This window comes from Eucalyptus grandis, chromosome 10, assembly GCF_016545825.1.
Source record: "Eucalyptus grandis isolate ANBG69807.140 chromosome 10, ASM1654582v1, whole genome shotgun sequence".
NCBI lineage: Eukaryota > Viridiplantae > Streptophyta > Magnoliopsida > Myrtales > Myrtaceae > Eucalyptus > Eucalyptus grandis.
Genome location: NC_052621.1, coordinates 12071410 through 12097821, shown reverse-complemented (window position 1 = coordinate 12097821; position 26412 = coordinate 12071410). Strand labels below are relative to the sequence as shown.

At 39.1% G+C, this 26412-nt stretch overlaps 3 protein-coding genes across 5 annotated transcripts; all 3 read right to left on the bottom strand.

The window, feature by feature from the left end:
* Positions 1–69: 69 nt before the first annotated feature.
* Positions 70–8273, bottom strand: LOC104421774 (pumilio homolog 4). Its single transcript, XM_010033853.3, has 11 exons — positions 7907–8273; positions 6792–7477; positions 5052–5868; positions 4367–4952; positions 4144–4285; positions 3935–4042; positions 2485–2697; positions 2292–2402; positions 1416–1610; positions 634–808; positions 70–538 (listed from the first exon to the last, which is right to left on the bottom strand). The coding sequence occupies exons 2-11, from the start codon at positions 7455–7457 to the stop codon at positions 498–500; spliced, it is 3054 nt and encodes a 1017-aa protein (XP_010032155.2). The 5' UTR covers positions 7458–7477; positions 7907–8273; the 3' UTR covers positions 70–497.
* Positions 8274–9573: 1300 nt separating this feature from the next.
* On the bottom strand, positions 9574–13930 carry LOC104421773 (thioredoxin-like 3-2, chloroplastic). 2 transcript variants are annotated; one of them, XM_010033851.3, is made up of 6 exons: positions 13339–13930; positions 12863–12937; positions 11709–11775; positions 10531–10548; positions 10335–10459; positions 9574–9997 (listed from the first exon to the last, which is right to left on the bottom strand). In XM_010033851.3, the coding sequence occupies exons 1-5, from the start codon at positions 13677–13679 to the stop codon at positions 10349–10351; spliced, it is 612 nt and encodes a 203-aa protein (XP_010032153.2). In that variant the 5' UTR covers positions 13680–13930; the 3' UTR covers positions 9574–9997; positions 10335–10348. The 2 variants fall into 2 exon arrangements, with proteins under 2 accessions (XP_010032153.2, XP_010032154.2); XM_010033852.3 differs by having other exon boundaries at positions 10335–10456; positions 13339–13924.
* Positions 13931–17072: 3142 nt separating this feature from the next.
* LOC104421772 (amino acid transporter AVT1C) lies at positions 17073–25264 on the bottom strand. 2 transcript variants are annotated; one of them, XM_039303611.1, is made up of 13 exons: positions 25146–25264; positions 24360–24601; positions 23592–23911; positions 20950–21164; positions 20792–20815; positions 20340–20520; positions 19230–19452; positions 18796–18931; positions 18587–18606; positions 18116–18261; positions 17959–18002; positions 17764–17826; positions 17073–17367 (listed from the first exon to the last, which is right to left on the bottom strand). In XM_039303611.1, exons 2-13 carry the CDS (start codon positions 24557–24559, stop codon positions 17260–17262), a joined length of 1680 nt encoding a protein of 559 aa, XP_039159545.1. In that variant the 5' UTR covers positions 24560–24601; positions 25146–25264; the 3' UTR covers positions 17073–17259. The 2 variants fall into 2 exon arrangements, with proteins under 2 accessions (XP_039159545.1, XP_039159546.1); XM_039303612.1 differs by having other exon boundaries at positions 24360–24581; positions 25146–25217.
* Positions 25265–26412: the final 1148 nt, after the last annotated feature.

Genomic DNA, 26412 nt, shown 5'->3' with positions numbered 1-26412 from the left:
CAGAATACAAATTCAATCAACGCTGCACTGGAGGGTTCTTGTGCGGACGCAGAAATCAGCCTGCCTGTATACCGCAAGAAAATTGTGTATTTTTTCCCATAATTGCATCATATGTACAGATAGATACGTACAAGTTGTCCTTGCGCATGAGTCAAAAATGCTAACTTCCCTTTACAGACTCGAACTTTGCATTCGGGCGAGGAACCAGGCAGTTATTCTGGTAAAGGCTACGCAAGTGCCGGTGGCCTCTCTTTCGACTAGTAATACAGCCTATTCTTGCAGACCCTCTGCATACAAATTACCTTAAAATTTACATTGAGAAGATAATTTATACAAGGAGGTAAGATGTTGCTCTTTTATTTACAGCTTAAAACCCTTAAAGATGAAAGTAGGATGATCAGTAACGATGATCATCTGCATCTGCTGTACATCAGCATTATTGCTTGTAGCAGGGAGGTGTGGAAAAAAAGTCTTCTGCATTTCGGACGATTATCTTTTTAAGAAGAAGGAAATGAGGATGACATCCCTATGCGCCTCTCTGCAAACATAGGCCATGGGTGTTCATAAAATAAAGACGCAGCATCGATAGATCAAAAAGAATATCTACAGTGAACCATATAAAATGATTCTCACCTCCAGTTGCAATGAGCTTCTCCACACGGGCAACAATATGTTTTCCATAAGTAAACCTCTTCAAGGTATTGAGGTGGACCTTTATGCGAGAAAGAATGAAACCAAGGCTCTGATCATTGCAAGTCTCAAGGACCTTCTGCACGACATAGTTTCCAAATGGGTCTCTCATCATTGCCTGCATTTGTGCAAATGAACAGTCCACATCACTTTGACTAAGGGATTGTGTACGTGACAGTGTTGAAACATAAGGACCAGCAAATATATCTAAACCAGAGCATGTTAAACAAATATTCTCCAACTGTTGCAATAGCTATAATTTTCCTGCCAGATATAACATAATTGCAATACGTATCTGACCAGCTTCTTGAACGACATCCATTTTGTAAATCTGTACCTCTCATTTTCATGCCTAACATCTATAGACATCCTAAAGCAAGAGAAAAGATGGAAATCCCCAATGAAGCCTTCCCGATCCTTTCTCTAATACCCTCTGCATCTCTCCTTTTGTTAGGAGATTTAAGTGCTCATGCCAGACATGATATCACAATCAACAGAAGCCAAGCGTACTGTCCCCTTGTCTGGCCACATGATGAGATTTCAACCTGCATCTATTTCCCCATTATCTATGACTGCCTACAACATGATGCCTCCACAGAGTGTAATGAGAGGAACCACAGCTTTTACTCCATTCAATCATGAAATACACTTTGTCAACAGATGCAGCATGTAAATGTCACGTATCTATCTCTTTAATATTCAGAAGTAATGTGCATGTGACAAACCTGCAAGGGTTCATTCTCGTCTGTGGAACCAAGTATCTCACTGATCAATAATTGACGCTCTTCAGGGCTACCAAATGTTAAACACTTCTCCACAACGTTAGAAGCATACTTCTGCTGACTCATATTGACAATTTGGCCCGTTAACTTGCTGATAATGGCAGTTCGTTCATGTGATATCCCATGCTCAAGTATATGCTACCATTAAACAAAGAAATGCAATGATCACATGAGAAATTTTCAACCTCAAGATATTTGGCTAAAGAATATATTACGTTAGGCAGCAAAACAGGCAGGAATCAGAAACACATTCTTAGAGAAAAGGTGGAAGGACGCAAGCTGAGTAGAGATCTTATCAGCAGATTTTGTTCCAACTGTTTGATCACTTGAAGATCAAACCATGGTGTCATGCCCCCAAGCAAAAGTACAGCCAAAATCCAATATTTAGTTGACTACAGAGTTACCAGATGGACTACTCCATGGCAGGTGCTCCATAAATGGGCCTCCAACAACAGATTCATCGGACAACCCGAAATTAGAACCATGTTGCAGAACTTTGCACATATGCTATCCAGATTTTGCTGAGTTTCGATCCATTAGAGTTCTAAGACTAGGTTAGGTGAAAACAAATTGATTTGAGAGTTGTCCTCAAATATTTACTGGCTGCTTTCCTATCTAATCCTTTATACTGTTGCACTCCCTCTTTTAATTCAGGGAATAACCTTCAAGTAATGATGTAGTCAGCACTAAGTTCAATGATAACCATACAGATCCATTTATAAAACTCTCATAAACTCATTCCTTCAGCAACATCAATTAGGTATGTCACAAAAGAACTTTGATTAATTGACTGCAGAATGCAAAAAGGAAACCAAGTACCTGGATAACATAATTCCCATACTGATCCTGGGACAGACTGCATACCGATTGCATGATCTCATCCATGACGGTTTGTTGGGTACTTGGGTCATCACAATGTTCTAAGACCCTCTGTAAGTCAATTGTGAGCTTAGACAACAGACAACTTTACACCAGAAGTAAGAGAAATAAGTGAAGATAACAAAGCCTGTACCTGGATAACCCGACAGCCATAGGGATGCATTGAAAGTGAAATAACTTGCCCATAAAAAGCAGAGATGATGAACTGAATTCGATCTTGAGGAACACATTCTATACACTTCTGGATAACATGATTACCATTCTGGTCACGCACACATTTCATGACAAAACCATCAAGCTCTGCCACCATCTCAGTCTGCTGATCCACATCAACCACCTCCAATGCCTGAAGTAAATTTAGAGAATAAGGTCCCTCAAGAAACATTCATAAATGCGACGCATCCTTTATATTGCACAAAAGTACATAGACATAGCAAGTCACAACTAAATATAAGAATCGTTAATATGATGAGAAGGATAGGGCAACAATGATACTACCTCTAAGAAGGTTTATGCCAATGTCAAAATCTATTCAGAAGGGATCATTTCTTTGGTTAGCTGCACGACTACACCCATTACAAGAACCTTAAGCTCCACCTCCAAAGTAAACAAGAAGATTCCAGGTCCTCTGTATACCCTAAATGAACTAATTCTTGTTGCTACTGTGGCTTCTGCATATTAACAGTACATACGCTCTAAATCTGCTTCATTTCATGAAGAATATAGATATAAATACAATGAGCAGCAAACAGATATTCAACAAATTGGCTTATCATATTGACTCTAAAATGAGACACATTTTCTAGGTCTATAGATATGGAAGCCAAAAATTTTAGACTGCAACTAATTAGTGAAGAAAAATCTGGGTAAAGTACATTCCAGTATTCATACTGCAAAGAAAATGTACCCCAAAATTACACAAATCTCTAGAAGTGGCTACATATATACTTATTTAACCCCGCCAACATCACCTTCCATATCAATGTTCCACTATTCATTCATGAATACCCAACGAAAGCTCCATTCCATGACACCCATATTAGAGTCACGCCCATGCTGTTACTTATGACTATGGTTCCTCATATTTTGCTGCTTCGATAATAAAATACATGCATACATGAGAACATGTAATGACCAATCAAAGTGAAGACAAAAAAGGAGGTTCCATCTTATCATAATTGTGATTTGTATCAAATCATCCCCTTACCAGCAGCCCTTTCCTCCTCAGGATAGGTGAGAAAGTCCTATCCATTTTTAAAAACTAACTTCATAAGAAAAATCCTAGTTTTTATGCAAGTTTTATTGTGCTCGTGAAATTTAAGGCTTTTGGAAATTTGGACAATGAGAGAATAGAAAACGACTTTTGTAAAGCACAAAATGTGTTTACATTTAGTTGAACATTTTCCAAAAGAAATTGTTTAGCATTGTGCGAATAGGGCTGGCACAGAGGGACTAATCAGTGTAGAAAAACCAAAGACATACAAATTCATGACAAGTGTGTGCAAGCTCACAAAAACCTGAAATTGAAAAGCAACAATAGTGAAACTACGGACGAGAGTAAAATTTTGATGTTAAATAGAAACCTTTTGAATCACTCTACAGCCATACATCTGAAGACTAAGAGGCAACACGTGGCCAGTGAGCTGGCTAGCCAACTCTTTTCTTTGACTTTTGGTGCCATGCTCAAAAAGCTGCAAATTCATGCACAATAACGATATTGTTAGAAACGGAAAATGCCAAGAAAGTCAATGGTCAACATGCTATATATCGAATAAAGAAAAATAAATTTCACCTTTTGTATGACATAATTGCCAAAGACATCAGTCATCAGAGAGCGAGCATGGGTAAATATCTCAGGGAATATCTTGTTCTTTTCTTCCTCACTGGCCGTTTCCAGCTTCTGTTGAATAAAGCGGCTACCGTGCTGATCTGAGCTGCAATATTAAACAGTAAAAGTAACTCAAAGTTGAACTGACGGTTGATAAAAGAAAAAGAATAAAAGTGGTATAGAGTACCTAAATTCAACTACATGACCCAAAATGTCAGATAGTTCGAAAGATCTGATCTTGTTACTCTTAAACTCATCCAGTAATGATGAGACCAATTTCCCTTCGACATCAGTGCCATAACTAGAGGGCCATGATCCAGCAGACTCTCTCACTGAAGTTCTCGTCATTTGAGTAAATTGTGCAATTTGTTCATCGGGAAGCATATGGCTTCCAAATCCAACCGAAGAAAATCCACCATTTGCTGTTAGATTTCCAGAATATGGCAAGTGAGATTCATAGATTACATCTCTTTTGTGTCTATGATTTAGTGGTGCAGATAATTTACTAAAACCCGGCCCCTGATAATGCTGTTTCTGTTGAGCATGCAATGTCTCGAGGTAAACCTTTCGCAGCTGATCCAAATTTGGTGAAGAACCAAAGGACTTCCTTGATTGGGAAAGATCATTTTGCATAGCTGGTGCTTGAGGATTGAAATTTGGTTGCATATAATGAACAAAATGGGGATCAGCAATTGGATGATTTAGGTCATATCCTACTTGGTTTCCCATTCTCTGCAACATCTCTCCAATTTGATTGCCACTCACACCTGAACCTGAAATACGAAATATAACATCAAGATATAAAATTACAGTAGGATTAACTCTTCTAACATTTATTGACACTTCTAGGATAAAGATGGGATCAATCTTACCTGCAGCAAAATGACCATTGGATACTGGGTGATCACCATAACCAATATTGAGAATGTTGTCACCTTGGTGATGATGAGCGCTAGATTCTTCAAAAGTTTCAAAGCCCAGAGAGTTCCCTGTTGAAAACAGATTTGCAGAAGAGGATGTTCGTTTTGGAAAATTTACTCGACCTACGGTACTTGTCCTAGAACTGAGCCCGGTTATAGATCCGTTATTCCTGATTAAATCAATTGAGTTGCCAAAACCTGAAGGTTTGCCAGCATCAAAGATGTCAAAATGTTGTTGAACATTCTGGTTATGATCATTAGGCACCAGAAGTGAGAAATCCTGCTGGTTATCTGGAGCCATATGAAGTTGAGACTGTGGAAAACCATCTTCATTAGTATGTCCACTCTTTGATATATTTAATTCAGATAATGAAGCTGCGATATCTTCAATCCCTGCTGACGCCAAAGAATGACAACCTGAAACACTCGAGCCAATAATGTGCTTCCTCTCATCAGGCAAAATAATCCTGCTATCAAGTGGAGGAAGACCAGTGCTCAGATGTCTTCCAGCCACCTGCTGCTCAGGGGTCATAGTCCTTGAGAGAGATGCAGCAACAGAAGCAAAAGAATGTGGAAATGAGGTCCCACAGGCGGGAGCTCTAGTTAAACCAGGAGAATTAGCTCCAGAACGGATGCCTCCACTTGATTCAACTCCATTACAGACTCCCATCGGATGAGAATTGGATGTAATTGGGTCCATGATATCAGTAATATCACTAGCACTTTGTGGGCGTGAGACCAATAAACTAGAGGGTTGCTCAAGCCCTTCCTGAAAGACATTAATTACCATCATATTGAGTTGTCAATTGAAATTAAAAAAGAAAAGAAAAGAAAAGAAAAAAGCCCATGAGAAGGTTTTGCTTACGAGTAGCATATAACTAAAGGACTTGACTCCAATTAATATACAGCCACACCATTCAAGACAACAGTCATCCCAATTTTAAATATTTTTGTTATGAAAAATGCGAAGTTACTTGTTAGGAGAACAATTGATAGGGTGGACTAACGCTTGTATATACCAGGGATATCATAACAACTAATTGTACAAGTACTGAAGAAACTATTTGTGGAGGTGCTAACCAAAAGGTATAGTTACATTATTTTCCTTCTGACAAAGCAATGTTATTGGTGCTTACTGTTTTATTAAACATCTTAGTTGGACCTTACCGTAACAGGTGCATCACTGCAGTTATATTATGTCAATATGAGTGAGTCACAGTAGGTACATATTGTTTTTCCACTTTTTCTGCAGGAGGTGCAGAATCTGCATTTGACTTTTGTCCTAAAGCCAAGAAAAGATAAAGAAAAATGATAACAAGGGGATGCAATATTACAAATTCTTATGTAACCACAGAGTCCACTTCCTTATGCAAAAGAACTGACACTCTCTATGTAATAACCCCTGTATTAATAGCCTCAAAGATAAAAATGTAAACTGTCAATTAAGAAAGAGACAAAAAGAAGTGCTGTCTTATATAGAACTGCGAAACTGGACCCTCAAGCTGCAACAAAGTCAAAACGTTCTTTTTTTTGGGCAAGCCTAAGAGATAAACACCAAGAGAATCAAACTGTGTGTAGATAGACCAGGAAAGTTTGATGGCAATTTTGTCCTCATCAAGCAAGTAAAGTTGTGGTCAATTTCTTTTTATCTACTTTTCCCCCTAGCAAATTACTCGTAGTTGTACTTATTACCTGAAGAATGTCAGCAAAACTCTTCCTCCGTGTGCCCAACCTAGAAGTTGACGATCCAATGATGTCGTTTGATCCTTTGCCGAGCCATTCAGCAGAAGCATGTCTATTCATTTTTCTTAGTTCCGTCAAATCCTTTTCTGCATCCTGTACAGAAAAGCTGCAGCCTTTGGGTTGGAAAGAAAACAACGACGAATCATTCCCACCTTCAGCAAGAGTATTATTTGTCAAATCATCAATGCCCACAAAAGATGACAAACCGGCTTGAAACCTCTCGGCAACCCTCCAATCCTCTCTCGACAATGATGGTGGGGGCAGTCTTGGATTCTCATTTTCACGTGAATAGTAGTATGATAAGTATGCTGGGTGGGATCGAACCTCCTCTTCACATGCATTGTCACAGTTACTATTCCTCCTCAAACTATTGCCCTCTCTAAAAGGAGAGTTTCCCAATAGACCTCCAACAGCACAGAGCGATCCTTCGACCGTAGGTGGTGCACTACCGCTACGACTGATGTTAAGGTTGCTTTCCCAATCAAGCGATTGTTGCCTACGCTGCGCTCGCAACAACAGTTCAAGCTCGTTTTGCAAACTATCTTCTAAATTACAGTTGAAGCCTCCCAGGCCATTGTTTGCGGACAGCGTGTCTATGTTACCAGCAGTAACCATCTTCAGAAACCTTAATTCACCTAAAAAAAAAAACATTTAAAATCAGAAAACAAAACAGGGCAAGAAAAACATATCCTATGGAATACAACAAGTAACCCAAAATTCTATTTTGCATGCTGTAAAGCAAAAGTAGAAAATTTAACCAAAAGATTAGAGATTGTTCTGGGAAAAGGTAAGAGAGCTAAGCGCAATTCGCTCGCATTCCCAACAGAACGCAAACTTCAAGGCTCAAGACATCCAATCACACCACAATGTCCCCAAACACCGAATCACCGCGTCACAGGGTCATCGAAACATCCAACCACAAAACGAAACAGATACCAACACCGGAGGAAAATTCAGAGCATAACCATCCAATCTCAAAACAACCCATGACACGAAACATCCGATAAAGCTCAAAAAAGCAAAGAACATTGCAAAAAAAAAAAAAGAGAACAAAGGGGGCGTACCCAGGAACCACACTGCGTTAGATTCAAGATCGCCGGAGCTCCGAATCAAACACGAGCGCGATCATCTGCAGATAACCCATGGGAAAAAGAATCGAGAATAAGAATCCGACCGGAACCCAAGAAAGAAAAGTTCCCAATGTACGGAGACGAGCCGCGCCAGATTCTGCTTTGCACGGAGCGTCTGCTTTTTCCCTCCTTCCCTTTTCTCTTTCTTCCTTTCTTTCCTCCTTTTCTGGCGCAACAAAATGCCTCCGCAATGTTCAGGAAGAGAGAAGTGCTGTCTGGCTTCACAGAGAGGAGAGAGAGAGAGAGAGCACTGTGGGGGCTACCGCAGAGAAAAACCAGCCGGGAGATCGAGAACCAACGGCAGGAAGCTGGGTACGTGCATGGCCACATGGTGCAACTTGGAAATCGCGAGTGCTTTGTAGGGGGGGGGAAACTCTAATTTTCACAAATTCCTGGGGCTCTTTTACTATTGTTTCTTTTTGCGAAAGATAGGTGATGAGCAATCATTGTGAATATATGATGGTTTGATCACGGTTTCCTATTTTTGGTTAAGACATCCCCAGGTGATTTTGATCACGACTCCACTATTTTAGTATAATGTGTCTTGAGCTTGATTCTTGGCAAGAGAGATACTTACAAAAATGCAGATTAGCTTGGATTAGAAATTTTTTTATTGGTCGGGTCGGTTGAGTTTCCGACCATCGTGACTAAAATATGAATGCAGTGATATTTTTTTTTGGCTAAGTAAGCAAGCCATGGTGTCGATGAAGCTTAACTTTTGCCAAGTGATGCACATTAAAGTGATTGGTCCCTAGATGGATGTGTAGATTCTAGAATTGAAATTTAGAAGATATCATGCTACAATTGGTTTTCCATTTTTGGAGTTTGGAACCAATAATGTAGAGCCTAAAACCAAAAGATCCCAACCGACCCGGAACAAATTGGTTCCCATGAGAATAGGACCACAAACGATCAGGTAGAGCTAATTTGATCTAGTTTAAAGATTTACTCTAGATTGGACCGGTGCTCACTCCCAATGTATATTCAGCCAAAACCATTACATGACAGATTATCCAACACAATCCTCACATTAAGACAATTTTGAAAAGCTGATGTACCGAAAACAAAAGTTAGAAACTTAATTATTGAAAGGATAAAAGTTAGGTACTTGTCATGTCATTGTTCCAAATTTTTAACTAAGGAGAGAAGTGAATGTTGGAATAGGAAATCATACCTACAAAGAGTGGTGATCGTTATTGACGGGATGGAGGGCCCGAGAGGGAGGAGAGAAAGTGACGGGACGGCAAAGATGGCATTAAACCTACGAAGAAAGTGATCGTTGCACGTAAAATAACCATCGCATATTTATAGCATGACATTTAGGATAGGCTCTGCCTCTAGGAAATCGAGCATCTCGATTATAATGCGACTGGATATTGCATGAAAGAGATTCCTTTAAGAAAAAAAACGGCATTTATTAATCCACGTTAGAATGATCTACATAAGAGGGTCCCCAACCGTGAAGAATCTTTGGTTCGTAAAAACAAAGCAAAGCCTCCCATCGTGGGAGGCATCTGGCAATCTACAAAAAAGGTAGGTTGGTGGAAACTACTTATTTTGGAGATGAATGAAACATCAAATTGAGAATCAAACAAAAAAAATATCAAGTTGCGATCGATAGGATTTGAAAAACTCGACACTGCCTTAGGACTCCCATGGTATCAAACATTTATCTTTGGCTAATGAACTTGCCTCAATATTACTAGCCAAAGGAGTAGGACGGCTGAGATCTCTAGCGACAAGTCTCATCTCCATCTCTGATGTACTCAATGAACTAATTTGATGATTACTGGGAAAAGCCAATTTATCAAAGTGAAGATGGCAAAGGCAAGGAGGTGGAAAGACTGAACAACAACATAGAACCAGCCACACATGAACCATACTCTGAGAAATCAAACCAATGAATAAAAATCTATCTCAGCTTCAGCACTTCCTCTGTCAAATCTCTTTCCTAGCCAATCCTCTTCTACACATGGCACATCATCATCATACATCAGGGGCACGACGTCCTTGACAATTAATCACCTGGAATAAACCACACCCGAGTCGAATTAACGAGCAATTAGGGTCACCCATTAGCTATTTTTAAGTAAATGGAGCGACAGAAGGAAGCACAGAGGCCAAAGAGAGAGTTCTCATTCATATCCTGTGGAATTGGAAGTGAGAATGGTAACAAATTCGACTAGTATATAGACCGAAGTTAAAATCCGTCCGGGCAGGATTTATCTTCCAATACCACTCCTAAGCTCGGATAAAAGGAGGAGGGGAGGGATCCATCAAGTAGTTGACAGCCGGCATTCATTTTCTACATCGAACCCTAATGGAATGAATTCCGTCAACAGAATTGCATAAAAAGAATTACCTCTTTTTTGTACTTCATGCTGTACTACACTCATTTTCAATCATTTCACGAACTTCATTGACGACTAGGTATGCTTTGTGGCCACCAATCACTTCAGCTTGCTTCTTGCTATCCTTCCACAGCTGCTAATACAAAATTTTCAGTTACTCCAAGAAGAAAGCTTAACAAACTCTTCATATGGATTAAGAATCAATACCTGTATAGTCGGCATCTTCTGCTCACAATTCCAATCCCATCGTGTCCAAATAAGAAGAAAGTTTTAAGCGTTAATCACCATTCTGCCAAGTTTGAGTCAAAGCAAGAAAGTAATCGAAACAATGCAAACTTAGAAATTGTAACTGTCCCAATGAACAACAAAAGACGTAACCTATGGATCCAACCCCACTCGTGCTGTCATATTTGCAGTCATGGACGTGGTTACAATAGCAGATGTATTTACTGAAACTAAGCTGCACCAACTATCCTAATTTAATATCGCTCTACTTATAGGTAAACAGAGACTAGCATCAAGTGAACCAAGTTTTTTTCATATCTCAAGACTATCTTCTTTCAAGGATCAGAAATATTAGGGCAGGTTCTGATGTTTTCAGAGCATAACTCTGGCAATGAGTTCATTTGTTTAATATAACTGCTATTTGATGAGCTGATTTCCATTTACGACAAATGCAATGACATTACCACAAGCATCTATCTCACTGAATGATAATAAAAATGCTATAAACATTAACTGTTCCCAGAATAGTTGTTCAATATAAGGTGTCGTAAAGCTTTCTTGGATGTTTAAACAAGCCATATTATAGCGGTCATCTCATTGGGGGTCACTGGTTTTAAACACCCTCTGCATCAGTTAGAAGTTCAAATCAGTGAAAAATCTTAGAATGACCAAGTCTTGCTCAATTATAACAGGCATCTTAACAGACATCAACTGAGGAAAGTTTGGTACTTTTATGTCAAAAGCCTTGGGCTTGCCATTTTCGGACTACTTCGATTTGTTATGCATTTATCCCTCAGTGAAGTCCATAAGGGAAAATGCATTCGGATAGCCCATTAAGAAGGAAAATCTGGCGGTATGTGAGTTGGTGCATAGACTAACATGCAATACTACACTCCTCATCAGATACAGCACGAAAAAATTTATTAAATCAAAAGCAGTGCCATGTATGAGGCAAGTTCCTAGGAGTTTCCGAATGCTTCTCACTCTCTAGCATATCATTTGAATAGTTTCCTACAACCTATTCTGATATGAGCACTTCGTATTTCCACATTTCACACACATTAACTGAATCATCTTCTGATCATAATGAAATCATTATCATAGCTCATGTGGGATCTAGAAATGAGAAACAATTCAACAACCTAAAGCTTTGGACTTACGGTGACACCTGCTCGAGCAACCAGCTTGTGCGGAACTTTGTTGACATCAACACAGTAAAAGCGCAATCTGCAATAGATTGCAAATTATAAAAGTTTCAGGGTAAATTACATTTGACAACCTCTGAATTTTGGCTAAACCAGAGCAATACCCCTTGAATTTCTGAAATTACACTAACATCTGCTGCCAGACTCAAAATAGCCAGGACAACTCCTGATACTTGCATAAAGGAATCACCAGGGTACCATTACAGACGGTATATTGCAAAACCACAGGTAAATGCTGTGCTTCTACCTGGACATAAAATAGATATGCAACTTTTTTTTTCTCTGGATAAGAAGCAGGATGTCAACTCATGGGTCATGCATATGCTCTGAGAAAAGGACATAATTGTCTATATAAGACTTATCATATAAGAAGATGAAACCATCTTCCAGATAATTTTTTTGCACCTACCAAATGTGAAAACAGAATCAACTGTAACCACACCTTACTTCCATTTATGTAGAGTAAATTTTCAATTAGAACATACTGAAACCACCAGAATTAACTACTCAACAGATCATTATACCAGACTAATACAGATTGTGATCTATCAACGCCCTGATCCAATTACCACTAATACCTTTCTCTAAAAATCCTTTGCAATAGAAAATGCTGAAGAGAGTGAAGCTGATTGTGGTTGTGTAGCATGACCAAATGAGGATATCCATCTCTTTTCTAGCTTATGAAGCTTCGTTTGAAATGCGCAGGTCTAGATAGAAACTTCAGCAGGTCTAAAAGAACGGTTTGGTCAAACTAAAATTAAAATTTGATGGGATGCAACAAGAAATTGATAGAAGTAATTGCCAGATCATGGAAGAAGATCTACTCTGGGAGATGGAATATCCACAACCTTCACTGATTCTTGCATTCTTTTGTAATGATGCAGGTTTCCTTTATCTTAAAGCGAAAAGTCAGTGGTAAAAATGCTACCGTTGAATTAGTTTCATAGCCAAGAGAATGGGAAGCAAGATAAACTGATATGAATGTCAGCGTGTGGATGCAGCCAAATTTTGGGTGGGCAATACCACTACCCTTTAGAATCATCACGTCAAGAAAAGTTGATGGCAAATGCCTATCTGTCAGTATTTGGGGGAAATCAATTCAGTCTAACCTTGGATAGTAATCAGCAGCCAACTTTTCCAATTTTGGCTTCAGATATATGCATTTTCTGCACCAGCTTGCCATCCTACAAGTCCATGAAAGTCATTTCAATAAACTCATCTGTAGCAGAGTAACTTCAAGGCAAAGTTGGTTCTTTTCCTTCATGGCCTCACTCCACAATTGTAAGTGTTTCGGATTATCTGCTAACGAGCTTATCTTATCATACAAATTTGCAAAATAAAATACTAGGACACAAGCCTATACAGAGCTTCATCAGATTTTACTGGTGGACCCGGTCCTTTACGTTTACAATGCAAAAGTTGACACAAACATATGCACTCGTTTTGCAATTTTTTCAACTGCTACCAATCTCCCAGCATAACATCTAAGCCAGGAACATAGAAAAACAAAAAGGCGCAACGGACAAACAAACAAACGAAATCAAGAACACAAAAACACGAATCTCAGGAATGCAAGGACACATACCAGACCACAATAACCGATTCCTCGAGCTGTTGGGCCTCGGCCACGACCCGATCGAACTGGCTCTCGCTGCCAATCGGCTCCAACTCGACCGACACGGGCGAGTCGTCGAGCTCCTCCTTCAACGCGTACCCATCTTGGCCAACCGCGCCGAGAGCCGAAATCCTCCTTGGAACCGCACGACCCAAGCTCGAGCGACCCGCCACGGTACCGAACGCGGCGGGAACCGTCCGGGAGCGGGCGAACGAGGAGGACCAGAGCGAGTCCCGCGACGGGCCGCGCGGGAGGACGCCGGGTCCGGGGGTTCCGAGATCGAGAGAGGCAGAGAGCGCCGCTGCGTACATGGCGAGCGAGACCCAGAATCAAGATCGCGCTCCTACAGAAGACCCATCATCGATCGCGGGCGGACGAGACGGACGTCCGAAGCGAAACGGGACAAAAACTGCAAATTGCGAAGTGGGTCGGAGAGGGAATGAGAGGAGACAAAAAGAGACAGAGACTCCCAACTTGCGGGCGCTGAGATTCCTAGGAAATACCGAGTTCCAAGAATAATTTGGTTTCAGTGGCTCTTTTTTTCTTGTCTGAAAGTAGGGCAGAAGTACAGCGGCGCAAGTGCCATAATTTGGCACCGAGGATGATTAAATACCATAATTTTAAAATGGTACACTGAGTGTCAGTTTTGCATGCTGACGTGGCGGAGAAAATCGCAAAACGATGTCGTTTCGTGCCTACGTGTAAATAATAATATAAAAATTAATTAAATTAAATTTAAAATATTCAAAAAAAATAAGAAAAATTTTAAAAATTAAGAAAATTTTAAAATTAAGAAAATTTTAAAAAATTTTAAAAAAATTTTAGAAAAAAGGGGGAGGTCGAACGGGCGGCTCCCTCGCCACCGTTCGCCGGGAAGGGCCGGCGACGGAGGGGGAGGGTCGGCGGGGTCGTCGGGCCCCGGCTAGGGGCGGCGGGCGGCGAGGGCCACGACCCCGCCCCAGATCGGGCGAGGGCTCGTAGCCCTCGCCGTCGGCCGGCCGGGGCGGTGACCCCGGCCGACCCTCCCCCTCCATCGCCGGCCCTTCCGCAACGGCGGGAGGCGGCGGCGGCGGGAGCCGCCCGTTCGACCTCCCCCTTTTAATTTTTTCTTAATTTTTAATTTTTCTTAATTATTAATTTATTTTTAATTTTTTTTTTATTTTTAAAAATTTAATATTTTAAATCTAATTTAATTATTTTATATATTATTATTTACACGTAGACACGAAACGGTATCGTTTTGCGTTTTCTCCGCCACGTCGCATGCAAACGACGCCGTTTTGGACCAAACTCGTCGGAAAATTGCCACGTCGGCCATTTGGCCGGATTTTTCGCCGGAGTGGCACTTAAGTGTCCCATTTTACTCCGATATTGGCACTTAAATGTACAATTTTAAAATTATGGCACTTAAGTGTCCCTCCATACCAAGTTATGGCACTCTAGGTATCCCAACCTCCTGAAAGTAGAATCCATCTCAGCGGCCTTAGACTTTCTGGGACTTTGGGTTGGGACGCAACTGATGATTTTCTTTTCTTGCTCCTTCCCTCCCATCACACCGTGGTCCAATAGGTGAAATAACTAGGGGTTAGCATGATTTCTGGTAAAAAGTGAAACAGAAGAACCGAATTAATGAAAACCCATTTGTTTTCAAATTTTAAGATATGCGGGATAAGTTTCAATTTTCAAAAATTGAAAATTTATTATGACGAATGTATTCTAAGTTTTAGGGAATTGAAACCTGAAATTTAGAATAGAAACAAGTTTTTGCTTCAAGTCATTATTCGATGATGAATGTATAATTTAAAATCATTAATTTGAATTTGAATTTTATAGCTTTGTTAGTATTTCATATTCTCAATATAAGGTTAGGAAATTGTAGCAATAAATGGTGGTTATTAAAGATGATGATTCATTACAATTGTTCATTTGATGATATAAGTGGAACTTGGATAGAACCTAAAATTTATTCTAGAATCCGTAACAGAGTAAATAAGTAACCTACACTAGTAATTAGGTTTTAAGTGGAATTTGTGAAATTTGGAATCACTCATCCCTATAAATGGCAAGGCTCAAACTTAGATTTGATTCAATTCGAAACCGACTAAAATTTGAATAGTTTGAGGAGTCCCGAGCAAAATTGGTTTGGAGTAGCTCCCGACTAACCCGCCTTGTCAGCTCGGCCACGACATGGTCCGTCGGCTGGAATGGCCCGGTGAAGGGCCCAATTTTGTAGATGAGATTTTTAGACAATCGTAGAAAGAAAGCCAACAAGATTTTCTGTTTTTCAATATCTTGCGAGGCTTGTTCAAGAATAATCAAGGTTGGGAAACACTTGTGAATGGCCATATGATTGAATAATTGTAACTTTTTTTTTTTTGCCGATAATACTCAATCTCATTGTGTAGACTAGGCCTCCCACTGGATTACATAAATGTAATGTGTCAAGTTTACTTTTTGGCATTTATTTCTCTCTCAAATCATTTTGGTTTTGTTTGCCTACTTAGATTTATGTAACACTATTCATTAGAAAAGATTCCGAGTACTCGTGTGTTACTACGCTTGACAAAATGAGCATGGATATGACTCGGTAGGACATAGTATCTATCCCTTGATAGATCAAGAAAAGAGCACTGCTTTTATTCGGCGCACTTAGAGTGGTTCAAATTTTCTAGCCATTCAATTTTTCGGGGCGTCGAGCTAGCGTTCATGTTCTAAGTTTGAAAAATTGACATCAATCAGGCAATCGCATCATACATATTAAATCAATCTTAAGCCTTTTTAAGAAAGTGCAATTGAATTATTTTGTTAAAAAGCAGCCAAAAGTACCAACGTTGCATAAACATTGCCCAAATGACCAACTTACATTACACTTCCCAATATGTGTTTAAACTTAATTGCTTTTTCCAACCAAAGTTTTGGATTTGATTTTGCCAATTGGAAAGTCAAAATTTTTGGTGGCCAAAAAAAAGAAAACGGTAATGGAAAGTACCAATGTGCCAAATAGATGTGACTAATGTGGCATATACTTAAATCACACTTTTAGAACTCGATTGCCATTTCGGTGAAAAGTTTAGGATTTGATTATGCAAATTAGAGAGTTTTTTGATTTTATTTCACTTAAATATTTAAGACTAGATCATGTCAATCTAAACTGGCGTATAGATTAGAATACATCTATCTATCTAAACCTATAATGCTTCTTTTCACTGATGACTATATCACATCAATCTTAACTGGACTAAGATTAGATTATATCTATCTAAACCTATCATGCTTCTTTTCACTGATGCTAGTGTTTGTTGCAGACAAGAGTTTTCTCAGCAGGTAAAGAAAGTTCCATAGCGCATCCAGTTTTTATGCACATTTAGTTCCAAATTTACATGTCCGACTTGCCCCATTTTTTTCCGTGACATATTGAAGCTTTGTTTTGTCACGTTAACCAATAGATCTTACAAGAGCTACTTGAGTAGAAATTATAGTAACTGGTAAGATATTACAGCAGTTTGATGACCTGATGTCCTTTCTTATTCCGCTAGTTAAGCGCGATCCTACTTAAAATAGAAGTGATTAATCTGTTTAATGCAAAAAGAATTACCTCTACTGCGTACCTCTGATGTGCAGACAATGAACATCTATTTTCAGATTAATTCGACAAAAACGATGTACTAAAACATCGTTTTAGTACGTAAAAAGCAGTGTTTGTATCTCTGCAATGTCAATGACTCTTGTAAAATTTATTGATGAAATAGATGTTCATAAAGGATCACTAACTAGTTAAAGATACCCCCACCGAAACAGTACCAATACAAACTCAAAAAGTGTCTCAAAATTGAGAGTAGCACAGATTTGATGTGTTTGTGAGATGTCTCCCATCCATCTGCAAAACTCTTCTCATAGTCCTTTTTTGCCCAATTCCTCGATGATCTTGGAAAGGGCGGAGTACGTTCCGAAGGCCGATGAAATGACCCCCACTATGATGATTAAGCCACAAAATGCCGCCTGACAGTAAGAGACGCAAATCATCAAGAATTTGTAGAGAAGGCCAGCTTGGAAGCATTATCTGTCAACCATACTGAAAATGCATATTGAAAATACAGTAGCAAAGCTCATGACAAATTTCATGTCTTAAGTCATCCTTCTATTAATGACTTGCTCTCATAAAGTTTCACAAATTAGAGAACCATTCTTCAATCTTCATAAGAATCTGTTGCTCTAGTCCTATAAGTTTGCTAAAGCAGCAGTATAGATACTTTCATGATTGAATTAGGATCTAACATGGTAACAGGACGACTAGATGACCAATATACATTGCTGTGGTCTTTAGAACTTCTTTTCCCCCAATCAGTCGTCTCACCGATGTAAAGAATGGCGTCAGGAATATGCACATATGCGTACCTGAAAACGTGTGACCTTTCCTTTCATGATGCTTAGAAAACAAGCGCAGGGAAGTATCAAGGTCTGCAATAGATATAGGTCAGTATCATCAACCAGCAAATATGATTTGAAAAGCAGTAAAAGCATTCCGTATGTAAGTACCAATAACTTTTAAACTCTTCTAATTGTAAAAGTAACTCACGAACTTAAGCTTACCACAAGCATTGTGAGTAAAGATCCAATAAGTGACATCACAAGACCTGAAGCAAAATTGAAGAAGTCACTCAATGACAATGTAGTGATAAGATAAAGAGATGCTGCAAGTGCTAGAAAATTGACTGTTGATCTACCAACATAGGAACAGATAACTTACCAAAGAAAGGGATTGATAGGGCCACGATCAAAGTCGATATCACAAGGGCAGTTCTTATTAAGATTGCGTAAGCATAAGATTTGACATGACTTGATGGAATTAGTTCTTCCAGACTCATTGCTACTGGAGACATGGTCAATGCATATGTAGTCCCTAGTTAAGGAGAATGCTGAAAACAGGAACCTACTGGATCTAAAATAGATCAAACCTGTGATTGACTTTAAAAGTGTATAAATAACCACTTCAGAGCATAAAAAAGATTGAGATCAATTCGTTTCCTCTGTTAGGAATATTAAATATACATGTGTAGTAATTTAGGACAAGCAAAACCTCTGGAGTAAGGATGAAATTTGTTGAGAAAGATGTGGAACCATTTAGTTTCATGTCGACCGGACACTAATATGGAATCTGTTGGGTGATTCATTTCATCAATACTATCCTCATAAACCAAATGATATATGAAAAGGATATTTGGTGAAAGGATTAACCACCTGCAGAAGAACAAAAGAAATCACATCCTTTTAGTGTCAAGATTTGTTTAGTGAGAAAGGAAAAAAAGAAGAACAGAAACACAATGAACAGATCTCACAAAGAGAGTTCAGATAGGAAAGGAGCTACGAATGTTTTATCATAGTATGATATATAGAATCCTCCTGACAAACGAAGTGATGTGAGCATACCGTAGTCCAAACAGCTATTTTGGAGGCAACCGAATCTTGGGGCATGTTGAGTGTAAATTGCGACTGTGTCTGTTCACCAAACATCAGGTACCCCAGAATGGCCACTCCGGCGTACATCACAGTGCAAATGGCAAAACTACACCCATAATACAATGATATTCATTTAGAGAAAAGTGTTACGAATATTTAGACCACACGAACTGTTTTTTCGTCAAAGCCTTTCGAAAGAGCATTCAATGAGTTGTAAATCCAACTTCAGAACATGGTACTGCTCTTGTGCATTGCTCTGAGTCACAACTTTGAATCTAAAATGCTCAAAAAACAAATTTGACGATTAACAGAGCCACTAGATTGACACCCGATGGTGTTTTGGTCTCTAGATTTTCGAGAAATCATCCGAAGGGAAATATTAAAAATCAGAGGATTAGCTTTACCTGGTTAAAAGGACAGATGGGTATTGACTTGGCTTGGCCATTGAGGTATAGATATTAGGAAATACGGCGTGTCCAGAGTAGCAGTAGCCATAAAGACCGATAGCGACAGGAAGAGTGGATAGGTTCAGTGTTGTCGTGCTCTTGGCATGGAAACCAACTTTATCGACAAGTCCGGCCCAGAACAAGCATAGGACAACCAGTATGGATGCTACAACTCCCCCAGCTACAAAAAGATAAAGCAAGGATCAATGAGCTGAAAAGTTATCCTTAATCAAGATCACTGTGCACTTCAAATAGCAAATCAAGCATTCCGCTCAGTGCAGGAGCGTCAGCCCAACTAGACCATATGCATGAGAAAGGAACAGTGAAAGGCGAAATTTGGACAACAAAAAGAATATAAAGGTATGTTGCCTTTCTAACCTGCAAATTACTTTAAACTGGACTAAAATTGAGTTTCAGAATTCAAATATGTGGTTAAAACTACAAGAAATGTCATGCACAGAACAACCAACATAGCAAAACCTTTATGCACCAAGTGAAACTTGGCTCAATAACTCTCTCACACCATGTGTACCCTCCTAGACACCGTTTCCTCTGTAAGCCATCAAAGTCACCGTACCGCAATGCATTGTTGGTGTTTACATATGCCTTTTCACATGTCGAAAACACTTAAAACATTGATCAAGTCCAATCTTTTTGCCAATGTACTTGTTCCAGCCAAAACAAGAGTGCCATTTCAGCGTACTAAAAATGTAAAACGTGGCCCCAAAAGCTTTCGACACTTTACATGCATGACCTATGACTTCTTTTTTTTTTTTTTTTTTTGGTAACCGAGGACTCCACCATGAATCCCCTGTGCCCGAATGGCTCTTGAGGGCCGGGTCCCTATACCTCGAAGGAAATCAACAACCCACTGCTAGAGCCCCTCACTTAAATCAATAGCAAGTACAGGTTTCGAACTCTCAACTTCTGTGATGAGGAAGTGATTCTCAACCAGCGCAGCTACTTACAGATGCATGACCTATGACTTCGGATAGATTTTCTGATAATGTGACAAGAGCTTTCATGTGAAATTCCCATATTGGCAATCAAGAAATGAAGTTTACTCACCAGAGATGTAACTGAGGACACTGAGGTCTCGAAGCCAAACGGTGGGAAGAACAGCGAGCGCTGTCATCAAAGCAAATAAGTGATGCGAGTCCAAATTATATCCACCCAAACTAAGGTGCGCATGTGGGAACTGCGACGACAAGTTATCACTTTCCAATATGATGTACTCCACACAACATGCCTGCAAATGCGACGTGTATAGTCGTAAAAACAAACGAAGAAAAATCATATCATATCACCGTATAAAACAAGAAACGATGATAGAAAACCCCAATAGTCTGCCAAAAGAAAAAAGATATAAGACCCCAATATTAACAAGAAGGATAACTGTAACTTAGTAAATGTATTTTTTAAGATGACTTGGTCCCAAGTTGCTCTCTTCACATTCTTATAGACATTACAAATAAAGAAAATCACAAGAAAAACTCACTGAATTAGCCAACTGTACTTACATATAATTCCACGTAAAGAACAATCTGCAACCACAAAGACAACACACGAAAAGAAACCGATGTCAGAGGCCAATCCAAACATATATCGCTGGGATCTACAGTTGTTAGTCTTTCAAGTTTACTTTCATTGAAATAAGCATGTGAAAATGACGTTTTACCGAGATGGCAATCCGTCCTAGAGTACCAAATGCGGCTTGACCAATGTCCGGGTAAGTCTCGAGCCCAGGTTGGCTATCCAGACAGTAACGCAGCAGGATTCCGGTGTAGTAGGACAACACCGCGAACACGATCAATATGGATATGCCGGCCCACCCTCCTTCTTTTGCTGCATATGGTGTTGACAGTATCCCAACTCCGCATAGAACGTTCATGCCTATAGAGAAGGTTTTTTTAATGAATTAAACATAAAACACACGAACTCATTGAAACAAGTATTGCCTGTATGTAATCTAATGTAATTGCACAGAATTTGAAAAGTAGGAATAGTTTTGAGAGACCTAAGGGCTCGAAAGATCAAAATCCAAATTTGAGTACAGCGGTTTCTTAACACTGACATTGCATTTGAACTCTCCATGTCAAACATCTTGCCTGTTCCAACACACGAATCGGGTCCAACAAACCGGATTGGAACTTGGATGGAGTTGATCAGAAAAGTATGACAGTTTAAGGATTTTATCAGACAAACCAGAAGTTCAAGTACTCAAATCAAATAACCATGCAAGTTTGAGGACCAAAAGTGGAATTCCCAGAACAGTTTAAGGATTTGATCGGACAAACCAAAAGTTCAAGTGCACAAATCAAATAACCGTGCAAGTACGAGGACCAAAAGTGGAATGTCCAGAACAACTATCTAGGCATCCAAGTTATGAAAAGGGGAGATGCTCTTCTCTTATTGATGTATCCGAAGAAAGATACTAAACAGAAGCTGGAGTTAATATCTTTGTCCTCTGTGCATTATTAGTGTATACTACTTCGACTATCCCATAGGCGACATCATATTTATTTTTTGGGCCGCTGAACGGTTCATGTGCACCATGTGCCATCGCGCAATAAAACACAGATTGATTCATTCCGACCACCTACCACACCAGCCAAGATTTCACCAACTTAAAATACTCGAAAAAAGAAAGAAAAACGCACAAAGAAGACGGGCACGAACAAGGCTGGCAAGAGCATATGGAATATAAAAGACTTTTCTCCACTTGCATCCAAAGATCTCATCAAGATAGGTCTTAAATTAAGCTGAGGCTATATGAACTATTATATTGTAGACTAGCTGAACCAAAAAGAAAAAAACAAAACTATAAACACCTCCTACGTGGTTGCAATTATGGGGTATGTTATTATACACGAATGTTGGATGATCACAATAACCGGAAGAATTGCCCATACTGTTTTGATCTACATACTATATTTTGATAATTAAACTTAGCTTGAAGTGAAAGATAAATGATTTGAAAAACATTTATATAAAAATGATTACTTGTATCTTATATAAAAATAATAAATAAATAATATTTTCATCATTGACGATATAAATAATTATATTGAAAAAATATCTCGAATTATTTATTTTCGACAGAATTTGATTTTGCGAAAAATGCAATAGAAAAACCAAGGGCGAGTTCTTTTGATGGGGACGGCCCCGACATGCGGATCTGAAAAAAATCATTCAAAGGCTTGGAGAAATCCTGAGAGGGCAAGTGGCAAGGAAAGGACATCATCATCAGTCCAATCTATCCCCCACGTCGCAATAAAATCATTGGGCCTTCGCGGTCCCCATTCCCACTCACATGGCCAGCCTCCACCGCATGACCACATCATCATGTTCATCACTATAAATTGTCATGGGAGTCTAAGCTTTTGTGTTTTATTAAATTTACACGTGTTAACTTGTTAGCTTATATGGGTTTATCATCTAAGACATCGCAGCTCACACGAAGTGTCTTAAAGCCGAAAAACATCTTAAAATTTGATAATAATTTTCTATAGGTAATCATTGAGGTATACTTCAGAGACTACATTATAACATGAAAGGAAGACGGACCCTTTCAACATGGAAGGAAAGGTGGGAATTCGAATTCTCACCTTCTTAGGAGGGGTTAAGATATAGATGATTTAATTTTAAGTGTGATTTCGATTCTTACGTCCTATCAAATAAAAATCTAAGAGTGAAAATTAGAGAAGAAGTAGAGTAAGACAAAAAAAAATTCCTACAGCTGTTCTAAGCTATTATAATTATGAATTAAAATCTCTATAAAAAATAAACTTTTATCGGATGACATTAAAATACCTTCTTACAGCTGTTCTAAGCTATTATAATTATAAATTAAAATCTCTATAAAAAATAAAATTTTATCGGATGACATTAAAATACCTTCTTATATCCCCTTCTCGTCTCCCCTTTTTAAGGTTCAGAATAAATTTGATGAGGAGGGACAACATGTGGCCATAGAGAATCTTAGGGGAGGTGGGGGTTGCCCTATGTCAAACTCATCCAATTCTGGTCCAATTTGCACTTGCAGCCTTTTGTGACCATTTTAGATTTGGACCTTCATGTCATGTCTTGCCTACCCCTTTTTCTGCTGTTTTGAACGTGCACGAACATGGGTTTTTACACCTAGACGGGTACTGTCCTTGGGGGGACAACATGCTCTAATTGAAACGACCAGTAAAAGACACAGAATATCACTAACCATGTCGAATAGTGGCACTGCCTGAACCACACAGTGATTGGTTCAATCATATAAAATGGATATTAGTTGAAATTAATACGACGTGACTCGTAAAAGAAACGTACCATTGACCACAGCTTGTCCATAAGAGCTCTGGCGAGACGTTGGCAGCTCATGGGCGGCCCCTTTGGACGGTTTCTCATCCTTCCGGACTGATGCCTTCCGCGGCAACGGAGGGAGCAAGGCATGAGAGCTCCGCCTCTGCGGCGGCTCCTCCACCTGCTCTGGCAATAATGGTTTTGCGACATCGGATAATATCTCCGGAGTGTGCCTCCTTGTCAGTGCCGACGACGAAAGGAATGAATTGCTTAGTTTCGACAGCGGCGTGCTTCCAAGGAATCCGATGCTCGGCGATGGTACACTGCTGTATAGATCGATGGATTGTCTGGAACATGGATCGTTGGGAGCGGTTAGTTAATTGGTCTTTGATTATACCAATTATATGGCCCAAAAATATGTATTTATTAGAATTTAGACACTTGCCATCGGGTTATTAATATGCGAAAAAATTAAGTCATAAAATTGAGTTCAAGCACACGAGTCATTCATCCAATGATAAATGAGCAAGTTCAATCTCGCTACAAGTGAATCTAACAATAATTAAAAAAAAAAAACCTTTATTTGATAAATTTCAAAAAATCACTGTGCTTGCATTTTCTACATTTCTATTGCAATTTCTGATGAAAAACAAAAAAGTTGCACATGTTTTTGTTACTTTCTGGAAAAAGAGAATTGCCAGCATGATAATCTCTCACAGGACAAGATGGCTGTGAAAACATTGTAATAATCACATAATTCAATCTAGAAGAAATAATCGAGAGGAAAAGGCGGACCTGTAACTTTGAGGCCAGGAGGTGTTGTAAGAGCTGGGCCTGTTCTGGTGGCGGTTCTCCGCTGAGGAAGCGGAGGAATCCGACTCATTCCCGTCGTCGCCGCCGCCGCCGCCCTCTTTGCTGAGCCCGTTCTCTTCATCTCTTTCTTCTTCCTCGTCGCTTTCGATGTAGAAGCTCTGCTCCGAAACTGAATTATTCATTCTCTCTCTCTCTCTCTCTCTCGCTCTCGCTCTCCCTCTCTCCTGCGCAACTCAGACAAACTCAGTCCTCGATGAACACCGCAGAAGTCACGGGAAACGAATCCCAGAAAAGAATATATGGAGATCCAATCCGGGATGAATAAACATATTCAAGATATGCAGGCCTATATTTCTACACCAGTATTAATGCTATTGCCTAAAGTGAAGGTCCGCCGTTATGGAAACCCAGAAAAGAAAATATATTTCTTTCGAACATGGTAAGCCAAGCTCGACGCTGCGGTTCATGGGAATCGCCAGCTAATGTCGATCTCATGTCATTAAATTCCAGTCTAATTCATTGCAACTCGCCGTGTCAGCAAGAGGGTTTTGCAGAAACGGAACCTTATTTTCGGCAAACACCGTAAAAACTCTATAAGAGAAAGAAAATGAAGAAAATAAAAGAAAATACATCTGACGTAAATACATAAGAAGGGCTTCTTTTCCTTTCTTTTCTCTTCGACTCTCTTCTTTTCTCCTTTTTTTCCCCCTCTTTTTAAGCATGAATAAATGGGCTCTGTTGACAGAGTGGAAAATTGCTAACGCTCACCTTTTTTCCCTGAGAATCTGTGGATTCCCTCTCTAACAACAAAAGAGATGAATTCTCTGCCCGTTGAATTCCACCAGAAATGCCCAGAACTCCCTCCCTTCCTCCCTCCCTCCCTCCCTCTGCACTGAGTTACCGGACACTGACCCCTCTGTGGACAGCTATTTATACTGTGAACAGACCGCAGATGTAAGAGCTGATGACGTTTGGGTTAATTTTCCAAAAATTCCAAAATACACTTATAACAAATTTACTCAAAACTAAATTTTTGACTATGAAAAATTATAAATTGATACACTCATGACAAATTTATATTGACTGATCGTTAAAGAACCTTAAACCGATACACTCTTAACAATTTTACTCCAAACTAATTTATTCGATCGCTAAAATCTCCAAACTGATTTATTTGTGACAAATATACTATCCATTAAATTAGATTAATATCATTAATAATCACAAAAATTGTATAACTGTAACGAATCCCAGATTAATACACTAATCAAGTGTCACGTGACGGTAAAATTTAATGAAAACTAATAAATGCTAAATTTGTCGCAATTACACCAGTTTAGCGTAAATTTGTCAAATATGTATCAAGTTAGAGTTTTTTATGGTTGAAAAAATTAGATTGTGGTAAATTCATCATAAGTATACAAGTTTTAAATTTTTCAGGATATTTTTTTTTATGACCCAAGAAAACCCCTCGCTAAGAAAGCAAGAAGAATGTGCGGGCCAAAAGCCAACACTCGAAATTTAGTGGTAACACCGCTGGGATTCGAACTTGGCACCTTTCGTGGGAGGCACAAAACTCAAGCCAATTACGCCACCGCAGTGAGTGGTAATTTTTCAAGGTATTAACCCTTTCTTTTTCACTTGTTGAATTTTAGGAGTGATTGGTTTTGATCCAATCCTATTCAATGAAATTGGTCACTTTTTTCTTCATTACTTGATGCATTCTATTATTGTTGACACCTAAATTTTAGTGACCCGTTTATTTATTAAAAAATTATGGATTAATTTTAATCCCTAAAAAATATTAGTTAATTAATTAATTACATAGAATATAGATTTATGTGCATTTGCATTTTTTTGCATTTATTGGACCGGTGGTGGATGGGTTTGAATTAGTGGTTCTAAGCTTTAAATTGACAGATTGGACTAACCCACGAAGCGAGCAAATCGGCCCAAGCCCCTTTTTCTTATGATCGGAAATTATTTTGTGAACATAAGAATTTGAAATTTTCCGAGATATAATGGAATTCTTTTC

Excerpts from the sequence above, each read along its gene's own strand:
- LOC104421774 (XM_010033853.3), bottom strand. The coding sequence starts at position 7,457 with ATGGTTACTGCTGGTAACATAGACACGCTGTCCGCAAACAATGGCCTG. Across the intron at positions 4,043-4,143 it reads GCAATTATGTCATACAAAAG|CTTTTTGAGCATGGCACCAA; the intron begins GTGAAATTTATT and ends ATGAATTTGCAG. Across the intron at positions 2,698-3,934 it reads GCTGTAGAGTGATTCAAAAG|GCATTGGAGGTGGTTGATGT; the intron begins GTTTCTATTTAA and ends AATTTACTTCAG.
- LOC104421773 (XM_010033851.3), bottom strand. The coding sequence starts at position 13,679 with ATGTACGCAGCGGCGCTCTCTGCCTCTCTCGATCTCGGAACCCCCGGA. Across the intron at positions 12,938-13,338 it reads GAATCGGTTATTGTGGTCTG|GATGGCAAGCTGGTGCAGAA; the intron begins GTATGTGTCCTT and ends ATGGACTTGTAG. Across the intron at positions 11,776-12,862 it reads GCTGCTGATTACTATCCAAG|ATTGCGCTTTTACTGTGTTG; the intron begins GTTAGACTGAAT and ends AATCTATTGCAG.
- LOC104421772 (XM_039303611.1), bottom strand. The coding sequence starts at position 24,559 with ATGAATAATTCAGTTTCGGAGCAGAGCTTCTACATCGAAAGCGACGAG. Across the intron at positions 18,003-18,115 it reads CCTATCAATCCCTTTCTTTG|GTCTTGTGATGTCACTTATT; the intron begins GTAAGTTATCTG and ends ATTTTGCTTCAG. Across the intron at positions 17,827-17,958 it reads CTTTACTCACAATGCTTGTG|ACCTTGATACTTCCCTGCGC; the intron begins GTAAGCTTAAGT and ends TATCTATTGCAG.